The 18,694-nt window shown below is 47.4% G+C and overlaps 3 protein-coding genes and 1 pseudogene across 8 annotated transcripts; 2 read left to right on the top strand and 2 right to left on the bottom strand.

Moving 5' to 3' along the window:
• Positions 1-967: 967 nt before the first annotated feature.
• LEAP2 (liver enriched antimicrobial peptide 2) lies at positions 968-2,444 on the bottom strand. The gene is made up of 3 exons (XM_059698382.1): positions 2,295-2,444; positions 1,968-2,107; positions 968-1,662 (listed from the first exon to the last, which is right to left on the bottom strand). Exons 1-3 carry the CDS (start codon positions 2,349-2,351, stop codon positions 1,626-1,628), a joined length of 234 nt encoding a protein of 77 aa, XP_059554365.1. The 5' UTR covers positions 2,352-2,444; the 3' UTR covers positions 968-1,625.
• Positions 2,445-2,571: 127 nt separating this feature from the next.
• On the top strand, positions 2,572-7,816 carry LOC132235641 (ubiquitin-conjugating enzyme E2 C-like; annotated as a pseudogene).
• Positions 7,817-8,680: 864 nt separating this feature from the next.
• Positions 8,681-10,566, bottom strand: LOC132235642 (cytochrome b-c1 complex subunit 8). 2 transcript variants are annotated; one of them, XM_059698381.1, is made up of 3 exons: positions 10,438-10,566; positions 10,104-10,271; positions 8,681-9,161 (listed from the first exon to the last, which is right to left on the bottom strand). In XM_059698381.1, the coding sequence occupies exons 2-3, from the start codon at positions 10,255-10,257 to the stop codon at positions 9,067-9,069; spliced, it is 249 nt and encodes an 82-aa protein (XP_059554364.1). In that variant the 5' UTR covers positions 10,258-10,271; positions 10,438-10,566; the 3' UTR covers positions 8,681-9,066. The 2 variants fall into 2 exon arrangements, with proteins under 2 accessions (XP_059554364.1, XP_059554363.1); XM_059698380.1 differs by having other exon boundaries at positions 10,429-10,565.
• Positions 10,567-10,662: 96 nt separating this feature from the next.
• Positions 10,663-17,325, top strand: GDF9 (growth differentiation factor 9). 5 transcript variants are annotated; one of them, XM_059698376.1, is made up of 3 exons: positions 10,663-11,004; positions 13,486-13,684; positions 15,971-17,325. In XM_059698376.1, the coding sequence occupies exons 1-3, from the start codon at positions 10,852-10,854 to the stop codon at positions 16,933-16,935; spliced, it is 1,317 nt and encodes a 438-aa protein (XP_059554359.1). In that variant the 5' UTR covers positions 10,663-10,851; the 3' UTR covers positions 16,936-17,325. The 5 variants fall into 5 exon arrangements, with proteins under 5 accessions (XP_059554359.1, XP_059554360.1, XP_059554362.1 ...); XM_059698379.1 differs by having other exon boundaries at positions 10,953-11,086; XM_059698378.1 differs by lacking the exon at positions 10,663-11,004 and adding an exon at positions 12,010-12,193.
• The last annotated feature ends 1,369 nt before the right edge of the window (positions 17,326-18,694 follow it).

Below are 18,694 nucleotides of genomic sequence, written 5' to 3'. Positions count from 1 at the left end.
TTGGGGCCAGTGCCAGCAGTGGGTGGGAGGGGGCCAACCCTGTCAGTGGGTGAGCGCGGCAGCTGCTGCCCCAATCACCCCTCAGGAGCAGGGGGAGGTGGAGAAGCCCGCAGGGGCGATCAGGGCCAACAGCCGCCACTTCCACCTGCTGATAGCCCCAAGCAATCAGGACTGGTGCCAGGTATGAGCGGCAGCTTTGGCGCCTACTGCAGTGCAAGCGGGGCCGTTGCCAGCAGCAGGTGAGAGTGTTGGGTGGGATTGCGGCACATGGGAGCAAAGAATTTTCAGTAACCACCAGAGGCACTCCCCGATGACAGTGACTGGTACCCCACCTTGGTCTGGCACCCTCACTTACCTGCCTCACCATCCCGTCACAGCCAATGCCTGCCATGTTCCACGCACACTCCTTGGTGGTCAGCGCATGTCATAGTGACCGATTGTTTGATTGTTCCACCGTTCGGTCTATTTGCATATTAGCCTTTTATTATATAGGATTTAGCTAGATTTTCTTTCATTTCTGCCTTCTGTTCAGTCACAAACTTGGGCACATCATCAGGTAGCCAGTGCCAGCATTGCCCATTTTTGGCACTTTACTGGAGAGTTCTTGTACAGGGAATGAAGGGCTAGGATCCAGGACCACAGCTTAGGAACTTGCTGATCACATAGCTATTACTAATCTGGTGCCTGTAGCTTGCCACCTTGTTCATTTTGGGTTTTTTTATTGGTTTGTTTTTGGTTTTTTAATTTTTTTTTTTTAATATATTTTATTGATTTTTTACAGAGAGTAAGGGAGAGAGATAGAGAGCCAGAAACATCGATGAGAGAGAAACATCAATCAGCTGCCTCCTGCACATCTCCCACTGGGGATGTGCCCGCAACCCAGGCACATGCCCCCGACCAGAATCGAACCCGGGACCCTCCAGTCCGCAGGCCGACGCTCCATCCATTGAGCCAAACCGGTTTCGGCTGTTTTTGTTTTTTTTAGAGGGAGAGAAAGAAACATCAGTGTGAGAGAACAACATCACTCCGCTGTCTCTTGCATGCACCCCAACTGGGGATCGAACCTGCAACCTGGGCATATGCCCTGACCAGGAATTGTGACCTTTTAGTGCATGGTTGACACTCAACCAATGAGCCACACTGGCCAAGGCATGTTCTTTATTTCTTGAAAAAAAGGTTAACTCTCACTACTTTTGTTGCTACTCACTGTTAACTTTCAGGGTTGAGAAGTAACACATCATCACTTCTCAGCTTTTTGGCTAAGATCAAGTGTGAACAGTAACAACACATGATTATTAGGCAATGCTGGGGTATTTTTTCTAGAGTATACAAAGTGACCCTTCTTCCACTCAAAGGCTTAAATTTCAGACTGCCAAATTTTCAAATTTGAGACCTTTAATAATATACATAGAAAAATAAACTCTAAATTGACAAGTTTAGTTATGCTCATCTAAATAACATTCTAAGAAGAAACGGAGACGAATTTAAAGCATAATCTGTCTTTAAATATTAAAAACACAAGATTGCTTCCCTGAAGTGTCTCCAGCCAATATGCAGTCAATCAATATTCCATAGAACGGAGCATTGTAGGTGAGTGCTGTTCCTCTTTTTCCCTGGTATGTCCATCATTCCTGGGCCACACTTAGGGAACAGCGTCTCTTTCTAAGGGAAAAGAAACGGTGGTTTTTAAGATAAAGAATAAAGATAGCAGTGCCCAGAGCCAATTCTGTTTCCTTCCTCTGGTTTGAGCTATCCAAGCTCAGGGAGGACTGCAGAGAGGAAAGGCACCGCTCTTTCATGGCACCTGTGTAACTGTCCTTGGCTCTTAACTCCTGAGGGATTCGCCAAGGAGCTCCCAGCCTCAAGTCCTCCATCCCAACTTTATTCTTCGGTCTGTGATTGTGCGGATCTCTGCCCAGCTTCCCAGGCCTCTTCGGCTCAGCCCTGCTCCCAAGTTTGTGGCGTACCTGCATAGCCTGGTGATGCACTCGGAATCATCCCGGCAGGAGGCTCCAATGGGCCTGAGGGAAACCCCTCTCCAAAATGGGGTCATTCTCCGCAGCCTTCTCTTCGCTGACCTCAGTTCCGATATTGGGGAGCCATCTATCTGTGGGGCAGAGACAGATTCACCTCAGGTGCGGAAGGGTTGACACCCTGCTGCACATCTTGGAGGAACTGTCATTCCCAGGATGCTGCAGACGGAGAGCAGAAGAATCATTCCTCAGGATGGAGTCTGGGTCTCGGGCCCTGCTTACAGTGCCACCGTCCCCACACGCCCACACTCGTATCCTTACCTGGCCCAACAGTAACAGGCAGATCATGAGCACTGCAAAGAGTTTAAGGTGCCACATCTTGACACGGAGTGTTGGAGCCTGAAAGCCAGGGACAGTTCCCACCTTTATAGACTGAAATGTGCCTCGCTTATGGATGCCAGGTGAGATGGGGGCAAAGTTTATTTTTGCAATCAGGATCGATTTAATAAGTTAATGTCTACCAGAGGAATGTGCTCAAGGCCTGCCTTTCAGGCACGTTGTATTTACTGCTCTCTCATCTGGACTTTGATTATGTTGGCTGCTTGGACCCTTTCACCCATTTTAGCAAAAGTCAGCACTACCCTTCCCTGTGAAAGCCACGTGAAGACATTGAGGGAGGCCAGGCACCTAGCCATATTTTGATTCCAAAATAGCTCAGTGAGATCATTTATATCAAAATAGAATTCTAATAATGAGGTCTTCAGAAATAGCGCTGACCCCTTTCAGTCTTGTCTAGGAAAGAGGCACTGAGCTATTGTGTTATAGGCAATTGGATAATGCCCCCATCTCCCTACTGTGGGGGGATGCTTTGGCAAGCAGGGTCCACAACGCCCCAGTCCCTCATTTATGTAGATTGAGTGTCACCCTAATTCTCTGCTCCAGATCATCTTCCCGGAAGAATAGAGACCCAGCTGTGGAAAGTTCAAAATCTTGTCTACCTGCCCTCGCCTAGGGGTCAGGCCATCAGGACTGATGTGGGACTTATGTGAACCACAGGTGACTCGAATGAATGAGTATAGGTTGGTGTCTTGTTTATTCTGTGAATGAGTTGAGAGCGAGGGCTCCTGAACTTGTGTGGTGGTGATAAATCACACTGCAAAGCCCTGAGTTATGGACTTCCCTCCCAAGAGGCCACTGGGGCCTCCTAAAGAGCATGTCCTCCTTGCAGCCTCAGGGAAGCAGGTCTAAGCTGAGCTGTCTCCAAAGCCCAAAGTAGGAACTGCTGCTGGCTTCTCGGGGCAACCATGAGTAGCTATGGGTACTCATTAAATGACATGGGCATTTTAATACATTTGGGGGCAAAGATGTGAATTCTGAGTAAAGAGATTGATAGGACTTTAGATTTACATGTGACCTGGGAAGGTTAGCCAACAAGACAAATGCAATAAGATTTCTTCTCTGCCTGGTGTCTCTGTGAAAAGTTTGCTGGTATCTGTTTCCAAGACCCTTCTCATCTTCAGAGGTTGGATATTTGGTAAGAACCTTCCTGTTCTCCGAGGAAAAGAGGAGATACGGCACAGCTGAAGGTGAAACAGAAGGTCGCCAATCCTCTTGCCAAGGGAGCAGCGGGTGGTATGGTGGACCTCAAAGCTGGGTGGGGCAGGCTGTGACCACAGCTGTCTGTCGTGGTTCCAGGCCTGGAAGGAGACACCACTGCTTGTACTTTCAAAAACACTGAGAAGCAGATCTCTGCTAAACTCAGCTAACCAGTTCTGCGAGTTTGTGACCAGTTAGCTGCTCCTTCCCTTTACTCTGGGTGACCTCAGGTAGGGGCTTAACTAGGAACTTTGTAGGGTGGGGAAGAGGCTACGTGGTGACCTAGTGAACATTGGGTAAGAACAAATCTGATTAGATAAGCAAAAGACTGAGCAACGTGATGTCCTAGAGCCAGTTGGGTCTGTGGACTCAGTGCCAGCCTCCCCTTTATCAGCCTGGAGTGATGTGCCAAATGGGATTTGGAACCTGCTCATTCCAAAGATGGGTACTTTCTCCTAATCCTCCGTTTCTGCCTTCCTGTACTCCAAGCAAAATCAAATTAAAAAATTTTAATAAAAATTTTTAAATGTCACAGGCTCCCTGCAATCAAGTATTTCGCTGAATAAAGTACATAACTACATGTTCCTCCCTCCAGGGAAAGGCTTAAGCAGCCTCTAACCATTTCAGCTGTAAGAAGAGTGCTTGGCTGGGAGGCAGGAGTGGGGTCTCAGTAGGGTAACTGACCACAGGCCAGCCCAGCCCCTCTTTGGGCTTTAGTCTCTTGTTCTGTCCGTGAGATGGGAGGAGATCCCTGAGGCCTCTCAGGCACTGACATTTGGGGGTTCATGTGATTAATTTACAAGAAGAAATTGAGACTGAAGCATTGATCGTTTATAGCATGGATAACTCTGAACACAGCTCCCAGGGATTTCCTGCTTTGGAGGTAGGCGCCTGGGATGAAACGAGGAAGAGGGTGTAGGACACAAACAGATGTTTGAACATTTTAGGAGGAGAGATCATTAGGGCTTAACAGTAACTGGAAACTTTTGTGCTGTCCCCGAGCAGGAGGGGCCTAATAAAAAACGACTTTCCTGAAACATAAAAACTTTTCTAGGTGAAATTTCAACAAAGGGTCAAAATGTATTCGCTTTTTTGCTGGCTGGAATTGGCAGAGTTCTGTGCCTGCACTAGGCAAACCTGTATCTCCAGGACTGTTGTTGGCCAACTGAAGAGTTCCCATTCTGCTGCCCAGAAATGAATGCCTCTGTTGGGGGTAGGAGCACTGCTGGGGGAAAGAAGGGCAAAATGAACAACTAACTGGCTGTGCCCCCAGCGGCAGGTGAAGGAGCTGCACGAAGGCTGGAGGGGACAGGTGGGTGGATTATAGATACGGAGGCCCACAGTAGTGGTCCCTCTTCCTTAAGATACTTTACCCAAGTTTTCCTTTTCTTTATGGATTTCTACAAATAGTCCTTAAAATGATCCCAGATCCCAAATCATGTACAGGAGCACTGAGCTATGACAACTCACCACATTCAGCCACCACCACCCCAGCGCCCTGCTACAGAGCTTTGTGCCTCCAAGTTTAGAGAGGCAGCTCTTTAATAAGAGACGGGCTTAAAAGCAGCCTCTCACAGTTTTATCTAAAAGCAGAAGCTCAGCCTATATAGGGCTTACAGCAAGGGCTTCTTAGGGTACTCCTGAGATAAAAAGGATCCAGACCAACAGGCTCAGTGCTGGGAAAGGGCAAGCTTGATTTTGAGCTGGTACCTCCAAAGGAGTCGAAGAAAGTCTTAGGGTAAAATGAAGCCAAGAATGCCTTGACTGGTGTGGCTCACTTGGTTGAGCATCGTCCCATGCACCCAGAGGTTGCCAGTTTGATTCTCAGTAGGGGCATATGCCCAGGTTGCAGGCTCCAAACCTGGTAGGGGCGTGCAGGAGGCAGCCAATTGTTTCTCTCATCGATGTTTCTCTTCTCCCTCTCCTTTCCTCTCTCTAAAATAAAAACATATTTTTAAAAAATGAAGCCCAGAAGGTGGGAAAGGGTGGCCATCTCCCCTAGGAAGCTTGGGGCTAAAACCAGAGAGGGAGAGAGATTCATGAATGGCAGTGGTCCTCCCCTGGTGCATGCATCTGTTGAAACTATGCAGTTATGGATGGGTATGTTTACATCTTCAGGTCCACAGCTCTGATCATTCTCAAAAAAGTCCACAACCCGAATATGTTGCATCTCAGGCAAGCCCTGAGAATAAATTTGGACAAAGAGCCAAACAGGAAAATTATTAACACATCTGTTTTATGGGCAGCAAGTTCAAAGCTCAGGAATGCAGTTTTCTTGCCTATATCACAGGATGGAAGCAACAGTAAAAGGGTATGGGCCCAAGTCTGTCACTCAGCCATTCCTCCTTATCCTGCCTCACAATGAATGCAGCTTACCTTACCAATTTTTTATTTTTAGGTTTGGAAGTATTTTAACTTTGGTTCCTAAAAGGCAAGAACAATCATGAGAATAAGAAGGAAAGATGCAGCCTGAGACAGAAGCTGAACTGCAGTGAAAGTTGCCGTTCTGGATCAGCAACAAGTGTACTTAGGAAATTTCTAGAAGCGGAGCAGGGAAGCATAAGCATAAAACTGCCAACCCTTACCACACTAACTGCTGTTGGAAGGAGAAAGGTACCTTTTTGAGTTACAGTGGTGGTCTCCGAGTTCCTGTGTCCCTCCCAGAGCTTCCCAGAACCGCAACCCAGCTGCTGCCAGCTTTGCTGCTGCGGTGAAGGAGTGAGCCCAGTGGAGGGCCCCGTGGGCAAGAGGTGCATGGTGTGGAGGTTACAGGAGCTGATGACCCCATGATGTCTGGCAACAAAGGAATTTCTGCCTTCCCTGAATCAGACCACCTTTTCAAATGGGTGAGGACCAGCCATGGAGCAGCTGGCACAGTCTATGAAGACATGAGGTACCAGCTCTCCCTAGAGCTCCCCAGTGGCCACCCTTCCAACACACCTGTGGCAAAGTTCCTATCCCTGCTACCACGCTGATGCGGACACCCAGGGTAACATCTGCCTGGACGTCCCGAAGGATCTGTGGTCTGCCCTGTACGACACCAGGACCATCCTGCTCCCCGTCCAGAGCCTGCTAGGAGAACCCAACACGGACAGCCTGTTGAACACACATATGGCCAAGCTCTGGAAAAACCTCACAGTCTGTAAGTACCTGCAAGAAACCTATGCAAAGCAGGTCTCCAGTCAAGAGCCCTGAGCTGGCTGTCCAGTCTCTCTCCTTGTGCTTTCTAAAATAAACATTATTGTAAATATTTTATTGATTTTAGAGAGGGAGAAACATTCATGTTATTCCACTTATTCATGCATTCATTGGTTGATTCTTGTATGTGCCCTGTCCGAGGATAGAACCCACAACCCTGGCATATCGGGAGGATGCTCTAAGCCAAGCATGTCAAACTCACAGCCTGCAGGCTGCATGCGGCCCACAATGAATATTTTTGCGGCCCAGACAATATAATGGTATGCAAGAAACATTTTAATAGAAACCTCATAATTTTTACAACATCCTGTTATACATAACTATTGAGCTACATTTGCTAATGACTGATTAGTATAATCATGTTGCATTCATTTCCCTTACGCACCTTATGCGCAGGCACACCATTTTACGTCACTAATACTAGCTGGGAATGTTTTAGCAGCTGATTGCCACGTCATTAGTCTTGTACTGACTTGTTTGGTATGCGCAACAGGAAATATTTCGCTTTCGGAGAACAAAATAGGTTTATTTGCGTTATGCTTATTAATTTGTGCAGTTATTCAATGTCTGCTAAGTTAATGTTCAAGAAAAAATATTTTGCCCTGGCCAGTTTGGCTCAGTGGATAGAGTGTCGGCCTGTGGACTGAAAGGTCCTGGGTTCAATTTCAGTCAAGGGCACGTGCCCGGGTTGTGGGCTTGATCCCCAGTGTGGGGTGTGCAGGAGGCAGCTGATCCATGATTCTCTCATCATTGATGTTTCTATCTCCCTCTCCCTTCCTCTCTGAAATCAATAAAGATATCTTTAAAATATATATATTTTTATCAAAATGTATTATTGTTACTCATTTCAGCCCTTTGTATTCAGCATGTCTCTATTGAAATAAACCTACGTTTCTATGAAAATTGAAGCTTGTATTTTTTTGCAGCCCACATAAACTTAAACCTTGTTTATTTGGCCCGTGTTAGCCTTTGAGTTTGACATGCTTGCTCTAACCCAGTGCTTCTCAACCTTCCTAATGCCACAACCCTTTAATAGTTCCTCATGTTGTGGCGACCCCCCAACCATAAAATTATTTTCGTTGCTACTTCATAACTGTAATTTTTGTTATGAATCGTAATGTAAATATCTGATATACAGGATGTATTTTGTTACAAATTGAACATAAAGCATAGTGATTAATCACAAAAACAATATGTAATTATATACGTGTTTTCCAATGGTCTTAGGCAACCCCTGTGAAAGGGTCATTCGACCCCCAAAGGGGTCGCCACCCACAGGATGTGAACCACTGCTCTAACCGATTGAGCTACCTGGCCAGGACCTGTACTTTTTCCTTTTTCCTCAGATTTTCTGTCCTTGACTTATTTCTGTATAGGACTCCATCTTTAGCTGTGGTGTCATATTTGTTGTTTCAGTTGTCTCTGGTTTAGCCCCAGTGATGAATATATTTAGTACATTTTGTTAAAAAAATAAAACTTTTCTACCAAAATATATATTCAAAGGCTCCAGGAGTAAACTTTTTCCATAAAAGGCCAGAGAGTAAATATTTTAGGCTTTATGGGGCATATATGGTTAATAACCACTGTTAGCAATCTGGTACAAATAGCCAGGGTGTTGCCCCAGCTCTAGAGGTCAAGGGTCACCTCACCCCTCCTTTTATAGCTGACTTCCCCTCAGGCTAACTACGGAAGGCCTGCCTTAGGAGAAAAGGCAGTACAGTGTAACTTTAAGAACATAAACTATAGTGCAGACTCCACCATTTCACTATCTATATAATTTTGGCCAAATTGTTAACCCTCCCTGTGCCTGTGTCCTCATCTGCAAAATGAGTGTAATAATATTTCAAAGGTAGTTGTGAGGTTTAAAAGCTCATTTGTGTAAAGGACTAAGAAGAGTGCCTGACACATAGAAATTACGACATAGTTAGGTTTTATTATTGTTAGAGGATCAGAGGGAGGGGAACCAACACTCCCCACAGTCCATGCCACCCACAGCTGGCCAGCCTGCAAGAGTAGCTGCAGCTACTTTCTTGGAGATCATACTGTAGAACAAGGGGTGAGCCCCACTCCTTCACCAAATCCCCAGACTAGCCAAAACGGTTCAGGGCTCTTCTGGGGAAGGGAGTTCATTAACTTGAAGATTATCAAGTCACACCAAGGACTCTGCTCACAAAAATGCAAAATCACAACATGGCAGCCCATAAGAAGTTTATTGTGTCCTCAAGACACTACACAATGCAGACTCCTCTCCCAGAGAAGGGTCTTTCAGAGACCGGGAACCATCCTCCAGATGAGCTGCTCATTGGTCATTTTCATAGGTGGCTGGATTCTTCCTCCTGGATTTCTCAAACTCCTCAGTCCCCCATGTGTAGACAAGATAAAATGCGACAAATGCTTTAAAAATCAAGTGAGAGAAAAAGCAGTGAGCACATATGAGACAACGGCGTCCCCATCCTCTTTTCTGCATCACAACAGATTCTGCCCTCCTGTTTCTAGTTTCCAACAAACCCTTTTAAACCAGACGGCCCAGCAGGGTGACGCCAGCCCTGGCCGGCAGCCCTGGCCGGCGGATCGGGAGGCGGGCGCAGTCCCCGAACCCCCAAAGGGTGCGGTTGGAGTCCCGGTCGGGTCACCTATAGGAGGCAACCGACCGATGTTTCCCACATCGATATTTCTTTCTCTCCCTCCCTAAAAACCAATGAACACATCATCAGGTGAGAATTTAAACAGAAGGCGGACATTACATACCCATTGGATAAGTGACCAAAAGAAAAGGGTCTGCCCTGACCGGTTTGGCTCAGTGGATAGAGCGTCGGCCTGCGGACTCAAGGGTCCCAGGTTCGATTCCGGTCAAGGGCGTGTACCTGGGTTGCAGGCACATCCCTAGTAGGGGGTGTGCAAGAGGCAGCTGATCGATGTTTCTCTCTCATCGATGTTGCTAGCTCTCTATCCCTCTCCCTTCCTCTCTGTAAAAAGATCAATAAAATTAACAGCATAAACTTCACCATTTACCCAAACTCGCGATGTTGTGCAACTATCCTATCTGCTTCGCTGTAACACAAAGCAGATGCCGCCAAGCAAGTAGCGGGCGAAGTGACCTCAGAGGAAGACGGAGTCACACAAGTGACCTTGGGCCGCCCATTCAAGTTCTCTGTGACTTAGGTTCCTCGTCCGTAACGGAGACGAGGGTATGACAGTTCAGGGGCCTTGCGGTATTTTCAATGAGAAGAACGGGTGTGCATGGCGAGTTGCAGGGCGCCGGCCGACCGCGGGCGTTCCCGCCGGGCTCGGAGTCCGCCCCCCGCCCCCCGCCCCCGCCCGGGCCGGGGCACTCACGCGGCGCGACGCGCAGGATGGAGGCCTGGATGCGGCGCAGCATGTTGGGGATGCCCTTGCTGAAGTAGTGCGGGAAGGCGCGCTGCTCGAAGGGCGACAAGCTGTAGGTGATCACGTGCCGCACCCGGGTCAGCTTCCCAAACTCGCGGCCCATGGTGGCGGCGGCGCCTGCGGGGCCGAGGGGGACAGGCGCCGGGCTCAGTCTCGGGCCGCACCACCCGCACCCCGCAGGCCCTCCCGGCGCTCCTCGTCCTCCCCCGCCCGGGCGGCGCCCCCACCCTCCCAGCGGCCACCAGGACCCCGCCACCGGGCCCCACTCCCGCACCGGGGTCACCTCGCCCTCCACAGTCGCGGGATCCACCGGTCTACGTCCGCCACTTCCGGTAGGACCGGAAGCCGGTCTAGGAGGCCTTGAAGTCACTTCCGGGGAGTACCATTTTCCCGCTGTCTCGGGAGGAGCCTCTGTCGCCCCCCTTCGTTCTGGAGAGAAGTGGCCTGGCCGGGCGCCGGCGGGTGGGCGGGGCCTGGGCCGGGGTTGGGGCGTGTGACCCTCGTGCGGGATTCGGGGCGCCCCCCGTGCGCTGACGCTTCCCCTTTGCGCTCCGCCTTGGGTGGAGCCGCAGGAAGCGGCCGGGTGCCGGGGAGAACCAGGAGGTGACGAGAAAGGGGCAGGAGACCTGGAGGGCCGCGCCGGCCGCGTGCCGACCTGCCCGCCCGCCCTGCACCGGTGGAGAGCGCCCCGAAGCCAATGGAGCCGCCGCCGGCAGCGAACGCGGCCCCACGCCGCCTGGCGCCGCAGCGGACACCGGCTCGGCCCCAGCACCAAACCCGGGACTCAGATCCCGGCTCCTCTCGGCCACCGCCGCCTGAGAATCTGCTGGCAGGATGTAGACTTTCCTGGGTTCGAATAAAAACATTCCGGAGATGCTGCCACGGGGCCCCCAATAGTTGTCAAGCAGTTGATCAAGGGCTGTTAAGTGGTGGTAAGCGGGAAGGAGGGGGCCACCCCTAGGGCATCCAGCACAGCCCCCCCCCCCCCCCCACACACACCGCTCCCTCCCCCCCAGAAGGTCTGGCGGGGGTAGGGCGTGGGGCACGATGGTGTTGCCCACATCCTCCCCTCCGCTTTCCTGGAGGAGAGGCGAGGGACGTTGGCTGAGAGGCGTTGCCGTGTGTTTGGAAGGTGCTTTCTTCTGGCGGGTGCCGCTCCCTGTGCAGCCGTCTGGCTTCTCCTGGCTGCGGTGTCTGCAAATGTTCTGTTCCTGGGATTGCTGCCATGTGGTCAATATATAGACCAAGGCCTCGTTCAGCCGTTCGGTGCGTTTTATAACCCTGCTGCCTAGCCACACGCTAGGGAGGCTTGGCAGGCGAGGAACTTACATTTGCAAACACCTCCGTGTTATCATCCTGAATACTGCACGGACTGGTGTTGTATCTTGTACCAGGAGTGTGTTTGCCTTTTTAAAAAAATATATTTTATTGATTTTTTACAGAGAGAAAGGGAGAGGGTAGAGAGTTAGAAACATCGATCAGCTGCCTCCTGCACGCCCCCTACTGGGGATGTGCCCGCAACCAAGGTACATGCCCTTGACCAGAATCGAACCTGGGACCTTTCAGTCCGCAGGCCCACGCTCTGAGCCAAACCGGTTAGGGCTGTGTTTGCCTTTTGGCCAGCACAGAGGCTCCTTAAGAGTGGCACTGGACCAGGGGTGGGCAAACTTTTTGACTCGAGGGCCACAATGGGTTCTTAAACTGGACCGGAGGGCCGGAACAAGAGCATGGATGGAGTGTTTGTGTGAACTAATATAAATTCAAAGTAAACATCATTACATAAAAGGGTACGGTCTTTTTTTTTTTTTTTTTTTTTTAGTTTTATTCATTTCAAACAGGCCGGATCCGGCCCGCGGGCCGTAGTTTGCCCACGGCTGGCTAGCCCCTCATTTCGGCTACTCGTGGCGCACCTTTGTCTCATTTTCCCAAAACATGACCACTAGCCTGGTCTCAGCTCCAAGGCAAGAACATAACAGCTAAGAACCATAATAACCTAGGGCCTAGGAAATTCTACCACCATTTGAGTGATGAATGCAACAGTGAGTGCATAAAACTTCCATGTATTTTCTAGCACCTGCAAACATTTCTAAACCTTTCAACCAAAATATGTACCGATGAATGTGCAGACAGAGCAAAGACATCAGGACATTATATCTAAAAATGAGTCAAGGTTAAAGGTGACATCCTCCTTTTTTAAGCATGTTGCTGTATTCCAAGTACATATTCTATGGAAGCCACCTGGAAGATGTCGGCAGCCTAACAGTTCTCTGCTCTCTAGAATTCCAATACCGACTGGGACTTTCTCTCACCCTCCAAATCAACTGTGATAAATAATTATCCTAAGCACCTGAAAGTGGAGAAGCGGTGAGGATGAAGAGACAGGAAGAGTAAACTAATACCATAAATTGCATATCAACAGATCTTTGTATCATCATGAATAATTAGTTAGTTTTTTCACGTGCCTTGGAAGTTTCAGCAAGCACCTAAGGAACATTTTAAGAACCCGATTCGCTTTAAAAAAAAAGGGGGGGGGATTATTTTAAGATCATTTCTCAATTTCTCTTAGCCTTTCAGCTACATAGCTGGTGCATTCGTACAACAATAACTTTAAGAGGTTTTTTTTTTTTATATATTTTATTGATTTTTTTACAGAGAGGAAGGAAGAGGGATAGAGAGTTAGAAACATCGATGAGAGAGAAACATCGATCAGCTGCCTCCTGCACACTCCCTACTGGGGATGTGCCCGCAACCAAGGTACATGCCCTTGACCGGAATCGAACCTGGGACCCTTCAGTCCACAGGCCAACGCTCTATCCGCTGAGCCAAACCGGTCAGGGCAAGAGGTTTTTAAATAAATGCCAGAAGAAAGGAAGAGGAAAGCAAAAAAACAAACAAACCAAAAAACCCCCAAATAAATCCGTGTCTAATGAGGATAAAAGTAGGATGCTATCAGCTGTTTGACATCCAGCTGATAAAAATTATCTTCAGCTAGGCATCCTTGAGGTCTGATTACAGAAGTGACCCTACCCGCCTACACACCTAAAATTTATTTAAGAGATCAACCTAGGTTCTTCCTGGCTTTTAGGAAGAAGACTGGTATGGCTGGGTTCCTTGCTAGTTCTTCCAAGCCATGGCGCTTCCCAGCACGTTCTTTTTATGGTTTGGCTGCCTTTCCTGGCTGTGTTTTCCTAGTAGCCTTGGTTCTCTGGCTTCTAGGGGAGAGGCTCAGATTGCAGCCAGTGCTGAATTGGAACCTGAGGCTGAGCCTTGGTCCTTGCTGCAGCCTCTAGATGGGAGGGACAGATCTGGCCTCCTTTCCCCTCTCTTCAAGGTTCTGTGTGATGGGCAAGGTGGGGCCCCTAGGCTGCAGCCAGACTCCAGAGCTTTGCGCTACATGAAGAGGCTCTATAAGGCCTACGCCACCAAGGAGGGGATCCCCAAATCCAACAGAAGTCACCTCTACAACACCGTTCGGCTCTTCACCCCTCATGTCCAGCGCGGCAAGCAGGCTTCTGTGGACCAGATGACAGGTGTGTGGGAGCAGATTGGTCAATGGGGGGAGGGAAGATGAGAGGCCGGGCTGCACCTCAGTTACAGAAAGAGCTGGGCCTTGCTTCTTGAATTGCATTTTACTTCTCATGATACTCAGTTTCCAAATTCAAACAAATCTGGTACTTGGTCTTACTGTTTCTTCCAGTGCCCTCGTGGGTTTAGGGGGGCTGATATGTTAGAATGTTAGAGCTAGAAGAGACGTAATGGCTCTGAAGGCCGAGGAAAGTGCTGCTGGAGGTTAGCATCTCGTCCAGGGTCACAAAATCAAGACGGGAAACCCGGTGTTTTGACTTCCAGTTGCTTATTCTTTCCATTCTCCAATACTGGCCTGAAAATGTGCCTAAGATACCGTATAGCTATTGGTATGCTTTGTCACACATGCTGTTGTCCTCTTGTTTGTTGCTTTCTGTGAGAGGAAAGCGTAAGTGCCGATGTGGAATAGTAGGTCCTCACAAGAACAGTCATCAGTTTGACTCAGCACTTTGGTGAATGTGTGTGAAAGGAGCAGTGCTTTAAAAAAATCCATATTCACTAGGTCATGGTTTTAACCCAAAAGGCCAGACAGAGGTGGCTGTTTCAAACCCTCCTTTCTTGCTGTCCTATTTTATTTTGGTGGTTTTGGATTATTTATTTGTTGTCTATCTCAAGTGTTCCAAATAGATAATTAAGCTTTCTTTATTGACGCCATCCATTAAGTCCAGGGGTCCTCAGACTTTTTAAACAGGGGGCCAGTTCACTGTCCCTCAGACCGTTGGAGGGCCGGACTATAGTTTTAAAAAAAAAGTAGTCGGCTGCTAAGCAACAGGCAGCGGCAGCAAAAACACCCGGCGGGCCGGATAAATGATTTCGGCGGGCCGCATGTGGCCCGCGGGGCCGTAGTTTGAGGACCCCTGATTAAGGCAGCAGTTCTCAACCTTGGCTGCACATTAGAATCACCTGGGAATCTTTTTAAAATCCTGATTTGTGGGCCTCATCCTCCAGAAATTCTGTTTCTTTGTTATGGGTTGGGGCCACAACATTAGTTACAAAGAAACAGAATTTCTGGAGGATGAGGCCCAGAAATCAGGATTTTAAAAAGATTTCCAGGTGATTCTAATGTGCAGCCAAGGTTGAGAACCACTGCATTAAGGCTTAGAACAGTGATGGCGAACCTTTTGAGCTCGGCGTGTCAGCATTTTGAAAAACCCTAACTTAACTCTGGTGCCTTGTCACATATAGAATTTTTTTGATATTTGCAACCATAGTAAAACAAAGATTTATATTTTTGATATTTATTTTATATATTTAAATGCCATTTAACAAAGAAAAATCAACCAAAAAAATGAGTTCGCGTGTCACCTCTGACACGTGTGTCATAGGTTCGCCATCACTGGCTTAGAATGTCTACTTAACTAACCTAGTGGGGCTTTTTATTTTGTTTTTGCTTTTTTGTTAATCCTCATCTGAGGATATTTTTCCATTGATTTTTAGAGAGAGTGGAAGAGAGAGAGAAAAAATCCATTGGTTGCCTCCTGCATGCACCTAGACCAGGGCCAGGAAAACTGCAACCAGGGTACGTGCCCTTGACTAGAATCGAAGCCAGGACCCTTCAGTCGGCGGGCTGATGCTCTATTCATTGAGCCAAACCGGCTAGGGCCAAACCTAGTAATTTTTTTTAATATATTTTATTGATTTTTTACAGAGAGGAAGAGAGAGAGATAGAGAGTTAGAAACATCGATGAGAGAGAAACATCGATCAGCTGCCTCCTGCACACTCCCCACTGGGGATGCGCCCGCAACCCAGGGACATGCCCCCGACCGGAATCGAACCTGGGACCCTTCAGTCTGCAGGCCAATGCTCTATCCATTGAGCCAAACCGGTTTCGGCAAACCTAGTATTTTTTTATTATTGTTTTCCCTCTAGAGACTCCCCAAGAGAAAAATAGTATTTTCCTTATTTATCGTCCTCTGTTTGGAACAAATTATTAAGATTCTAAAAATTAAACTGTCTTATAATTCCCTGTTATTTCAATTCACCACCAAAGCTGTTTTGACTTTCTGGTGAGAAAATATCCACTTGTAATTGCTGGGAATTACTTATAGCCCCAATTACCTGTATTTTCTATATACGCCCTCCCCCTCCTCCCCATTTTTCCATTTTTTGAGGTTTGAAGAAATGGGAAAAGAGAAGGGAGAAGGCACATTCAAAAGTACTAATTCCTTGATTTGACTTCCTGTTCTGTTCGATCGTATTCAGGCACAACTGGTGACTTTTTTCTCCCCAGGAGCCGTGCCGTCAGTGGACCTGCTGTTTAACCTGGATCGAGTTACTGCTGTGGAACGCCTACTCAAGTCAGTCTTGCTATATACTTTGAACACCTCAGTTTCTTTCCCCTCCGCTGCTAACTGTGTGTGCCACCTGGTGCTGAAAGAGCCAGCGCCTCGTTCCAGCAAGACACCCCCTAGAGCTCCACACTCCGTGACCTTTAAGTCACAGTTTGAATTAAAAAAGAAATACAAATGGGTTGAGGTTGATGTGACTGCCCTGCTGCAGCCTCTAGTGGCCTCCGACAAGAGAAGTGTTCACGTGTCTGTGACCTTTACATGCGTGAAAGGCCAGCGGCAGCACCCCTCAGCGCAGGACAGTCGCCTCAACCTGGCACGCCCCTCACTCCTTCTGTACCTGAACGACACCAGTGCGCAGGCTCATCACAGGTGGCATTCCCTCCACTATAAAGGGAGCCCTTCACAGGTTCCTGACCGGGGAGGTCTGCCTGCCTGTCCTATAGGAGAAGAGGCTGCGGAGGGAGTGAGATCTTCCCGTCACCGTCACCGGAGAGGACAGGAAACTGTCAGCTCAGGATTGAAGAGGCCTCTGGTTCCAGCTTCTTTCAACCTGAGTGAATACTTCAAACAGTTCCTTTTCCCCCAAAACGAGTGTGAGCTCCATGACTTTAGACTTAGCTTTAGTCAGCTGAAGTGGGACAACTGGATTGTGGCCCCGCACAGGTATAACCCCCGGTACTGTAAAGGGGACTGTCCAAGGGCAGCTGGGCATCGGTACGGCTCTCCAGTTCACACCATGGTGCAGAACATCATCTACGAGAAGCAGCTTGACTCCTCGGTGCCAAGACCATCGTGCGTGCCCGCCAAATACAGCCCTTTGAGTGTGCTGACCATTGAGCCTGATGGCTCAATAGCTTATAAAGAATATGAAGATATGATAGCCACTCAGTGCACCTGTCGTTAACAGATGATCTTCTAAACGAAAACCTTGAGCCTCTTTGGCAAAGTGAATGCCCTGCGCCCAGCTGTGCCCTCATGTGTCGAATCTCTAAATATAATGCAGTGTGTCTTGTATAAGGAGGAGTCTGTGTAGATTAGCACATTCTGTGGTATCTGTGAGTGTAAAGGGACATCTGCCTTTTTTATTCACAAATGTAAATGAGTGTAATTATTTTGGTGGGCTTTCCATTTTTTCCCCCCTAAGCAGTTATTTTTTTTCTCTCCATAAGTCTTTTTTTTTAGTGTTAAAAACTTAATGAGCATTAATTTTGAATGGAATTGCAGCTCTAAGTAGACAATTCAGAGTGTTGTAGTCTTATTTAATGGAAGAATAAATTCCTGTCAGTGGCATAAATTTTCTATATGTGTGTTTATTAAATAAAGATTGCTTTTATATGGTGATTTGGGAGGCAGAGGAAGCATGTCTAAAAGCTAGTCTTGGCTCAACCTTTGATCCCTTTCAGAGTAAAAGAGAGGCTAACTTCGTTACCTAATCCTGATGAAGCGAGGTTCACTAGGTCTGGAGTGTATGCACCATTTCTATTGCATTAATGTGACGGGTACACAGTATACTAACTCTGCTCGTTAGATGACTTGTATAAATTGATTCACATCAAACAATATAATATGTGTTCCATTTATTTAAAGGAAATTGCCTTGCAGATTTTTTCCCAAGAATTTGCAGGGTTAAAGATTTTTAAAATGCATTTTCTTCTTTATGTATTTAGATCTCTGACGCTATGGGAGGAAGTCAAGGAGCATTTTTTGATTGTTTGTTTCCAGTTTCCCTTAGCTCCCATCACTGCACCCCCACATATTTTTTTCAGGTGGACTTTGGACTGTTCCACTGATCCAAGCTGGCAGTGAGGAGGTTATATTACAGAGGGGGCCTTGTTTGGATATGAGGGCTTATATGTGGGTTTTCAATCAATTTACCTTAAGAGAGTCCTACGGGCATGGAGGGCTGATGCAGTTGATTTCTCTTTCAGAGTTTCTAAAACCTTCATCTACAAACCAGAAGTAATTCCTAGGTACAAGAAGTATTTAACCATTCTTGTAAATGATGTTTTCTTAGTGCATAATGTCTGACTAAAGAAGTCAGCTTGGATTTTGATATAATGGTGTTGAATCTGCAGATCAGATTGGGGAGTATTGCCATCTTAATGCTATCCATGAATATGGGATGTTTTCCCCTTTATTTAGGTCTTTTTTTTCCCCCCCTCAAAAATGTTTTGTAGTTTTTGAGTAAGTTTTGCATCTTTTGTTAAATTTATTTCTAAGAATTTTATTCCTTTTGATGTTATGAATGGAATTGTTTATTTTATTTTGGGGTTGTTGCCTGGTGCTGTCATGCATACACATTACAAACCTGCACATACTGACATAAATGCTCTGTTTTCTGCTCATGATTTTTCCCCTTGAAAACATTTCAGAAAAGAGGTACTGAAATGGAGGGAGAAATTTTAGGTGACCCAGTTTCCAAATAACTTTACCATCTTGTTGTGTAACTTTGAAGGCATTATTATTCTTTGGTAAAGGAGGCTGCAAGCCTAAGAGATAAATGGTTTTTCAGGGGTTACTTCTGTCATTCTTAGGAATAAAACATACCTAGAATGGAAAGGCCATGAGTAAGGGTGGCAACGTACAACTGAACTTATTTGAAAGTAAGTCTCCCTTAGATATGGCTGTTTTCAAATGGACCACATGAAATATAAACTCAAGGA

The sequence above is a fragment of the Myotis daubentonii genome, chromosome 5 (assembly GCF_963259705.1).
Source record: "Myotis daubentonii chromosome 5, mMyoDau2.1, whole genome shotgun sequence".
Classification (NCBI taxonomy): domain Eukaryota; kingdom Metazoa; phylum Chordata; class Mammalia; order Chiroptera; family Vespertilionidae; genus Myotis; species Myotis daubentonii.
Note: the sequence above shows the minus strand (reverse complement) of the source record. Positions and strands in the feature narration are given on the sequence as shown.

Coding starts and splice junctions, on each gene's coding strand:
- LEAP2 (XM_059698382.1), bottom strand. CDS start 2,351: ATGTGGCACCTTAAACTCTTTGCAGTGCTCATGATCTGCCTGTTACTG. Junction 2,108..2,294: donor GCCTGTTACTGTTGGGCCAG/GTAAGGATACGA, acceptor TCTGCCCCACAG/ATAGATGGCTCCCCAATATC. Junction 1,663..1,967: donor TGCATCACCAGGCTATGCAG/GTACGCCACAAA, acceptor CTTTTCCCTTAG/AAAGAGACGCTGTTCCCTAA.
- LOC132235642 (XM_059698381.1), bottom strand. CDS start 10,257: ATGGGCCGCGAGTTTGGGAAGCTGACCCGGGTGCGGCACGTGATCACC. Junction 9,162..10,103: donor CATCCTGCGCGTCGCGCCGC/GTGAGTGCCCCG, acceptor TGATTTTTAAAG/CATTTGTCGCATTTTATCTT.
- GDF9 (XM_059698374.1), top strand. CDS start 13,285: ATGGCGCTTCCCAGCACGTTCTTTTTATGGTTTGGCTGCCTTTCCTGG. Junction 13,685..15,970: donor TTCTGTGGACCAGATGACAG/GTGTGTGGGAGC, acceptor TTTTCTCCCCAG/GAGCCGTGCCGTCAGTGGAC.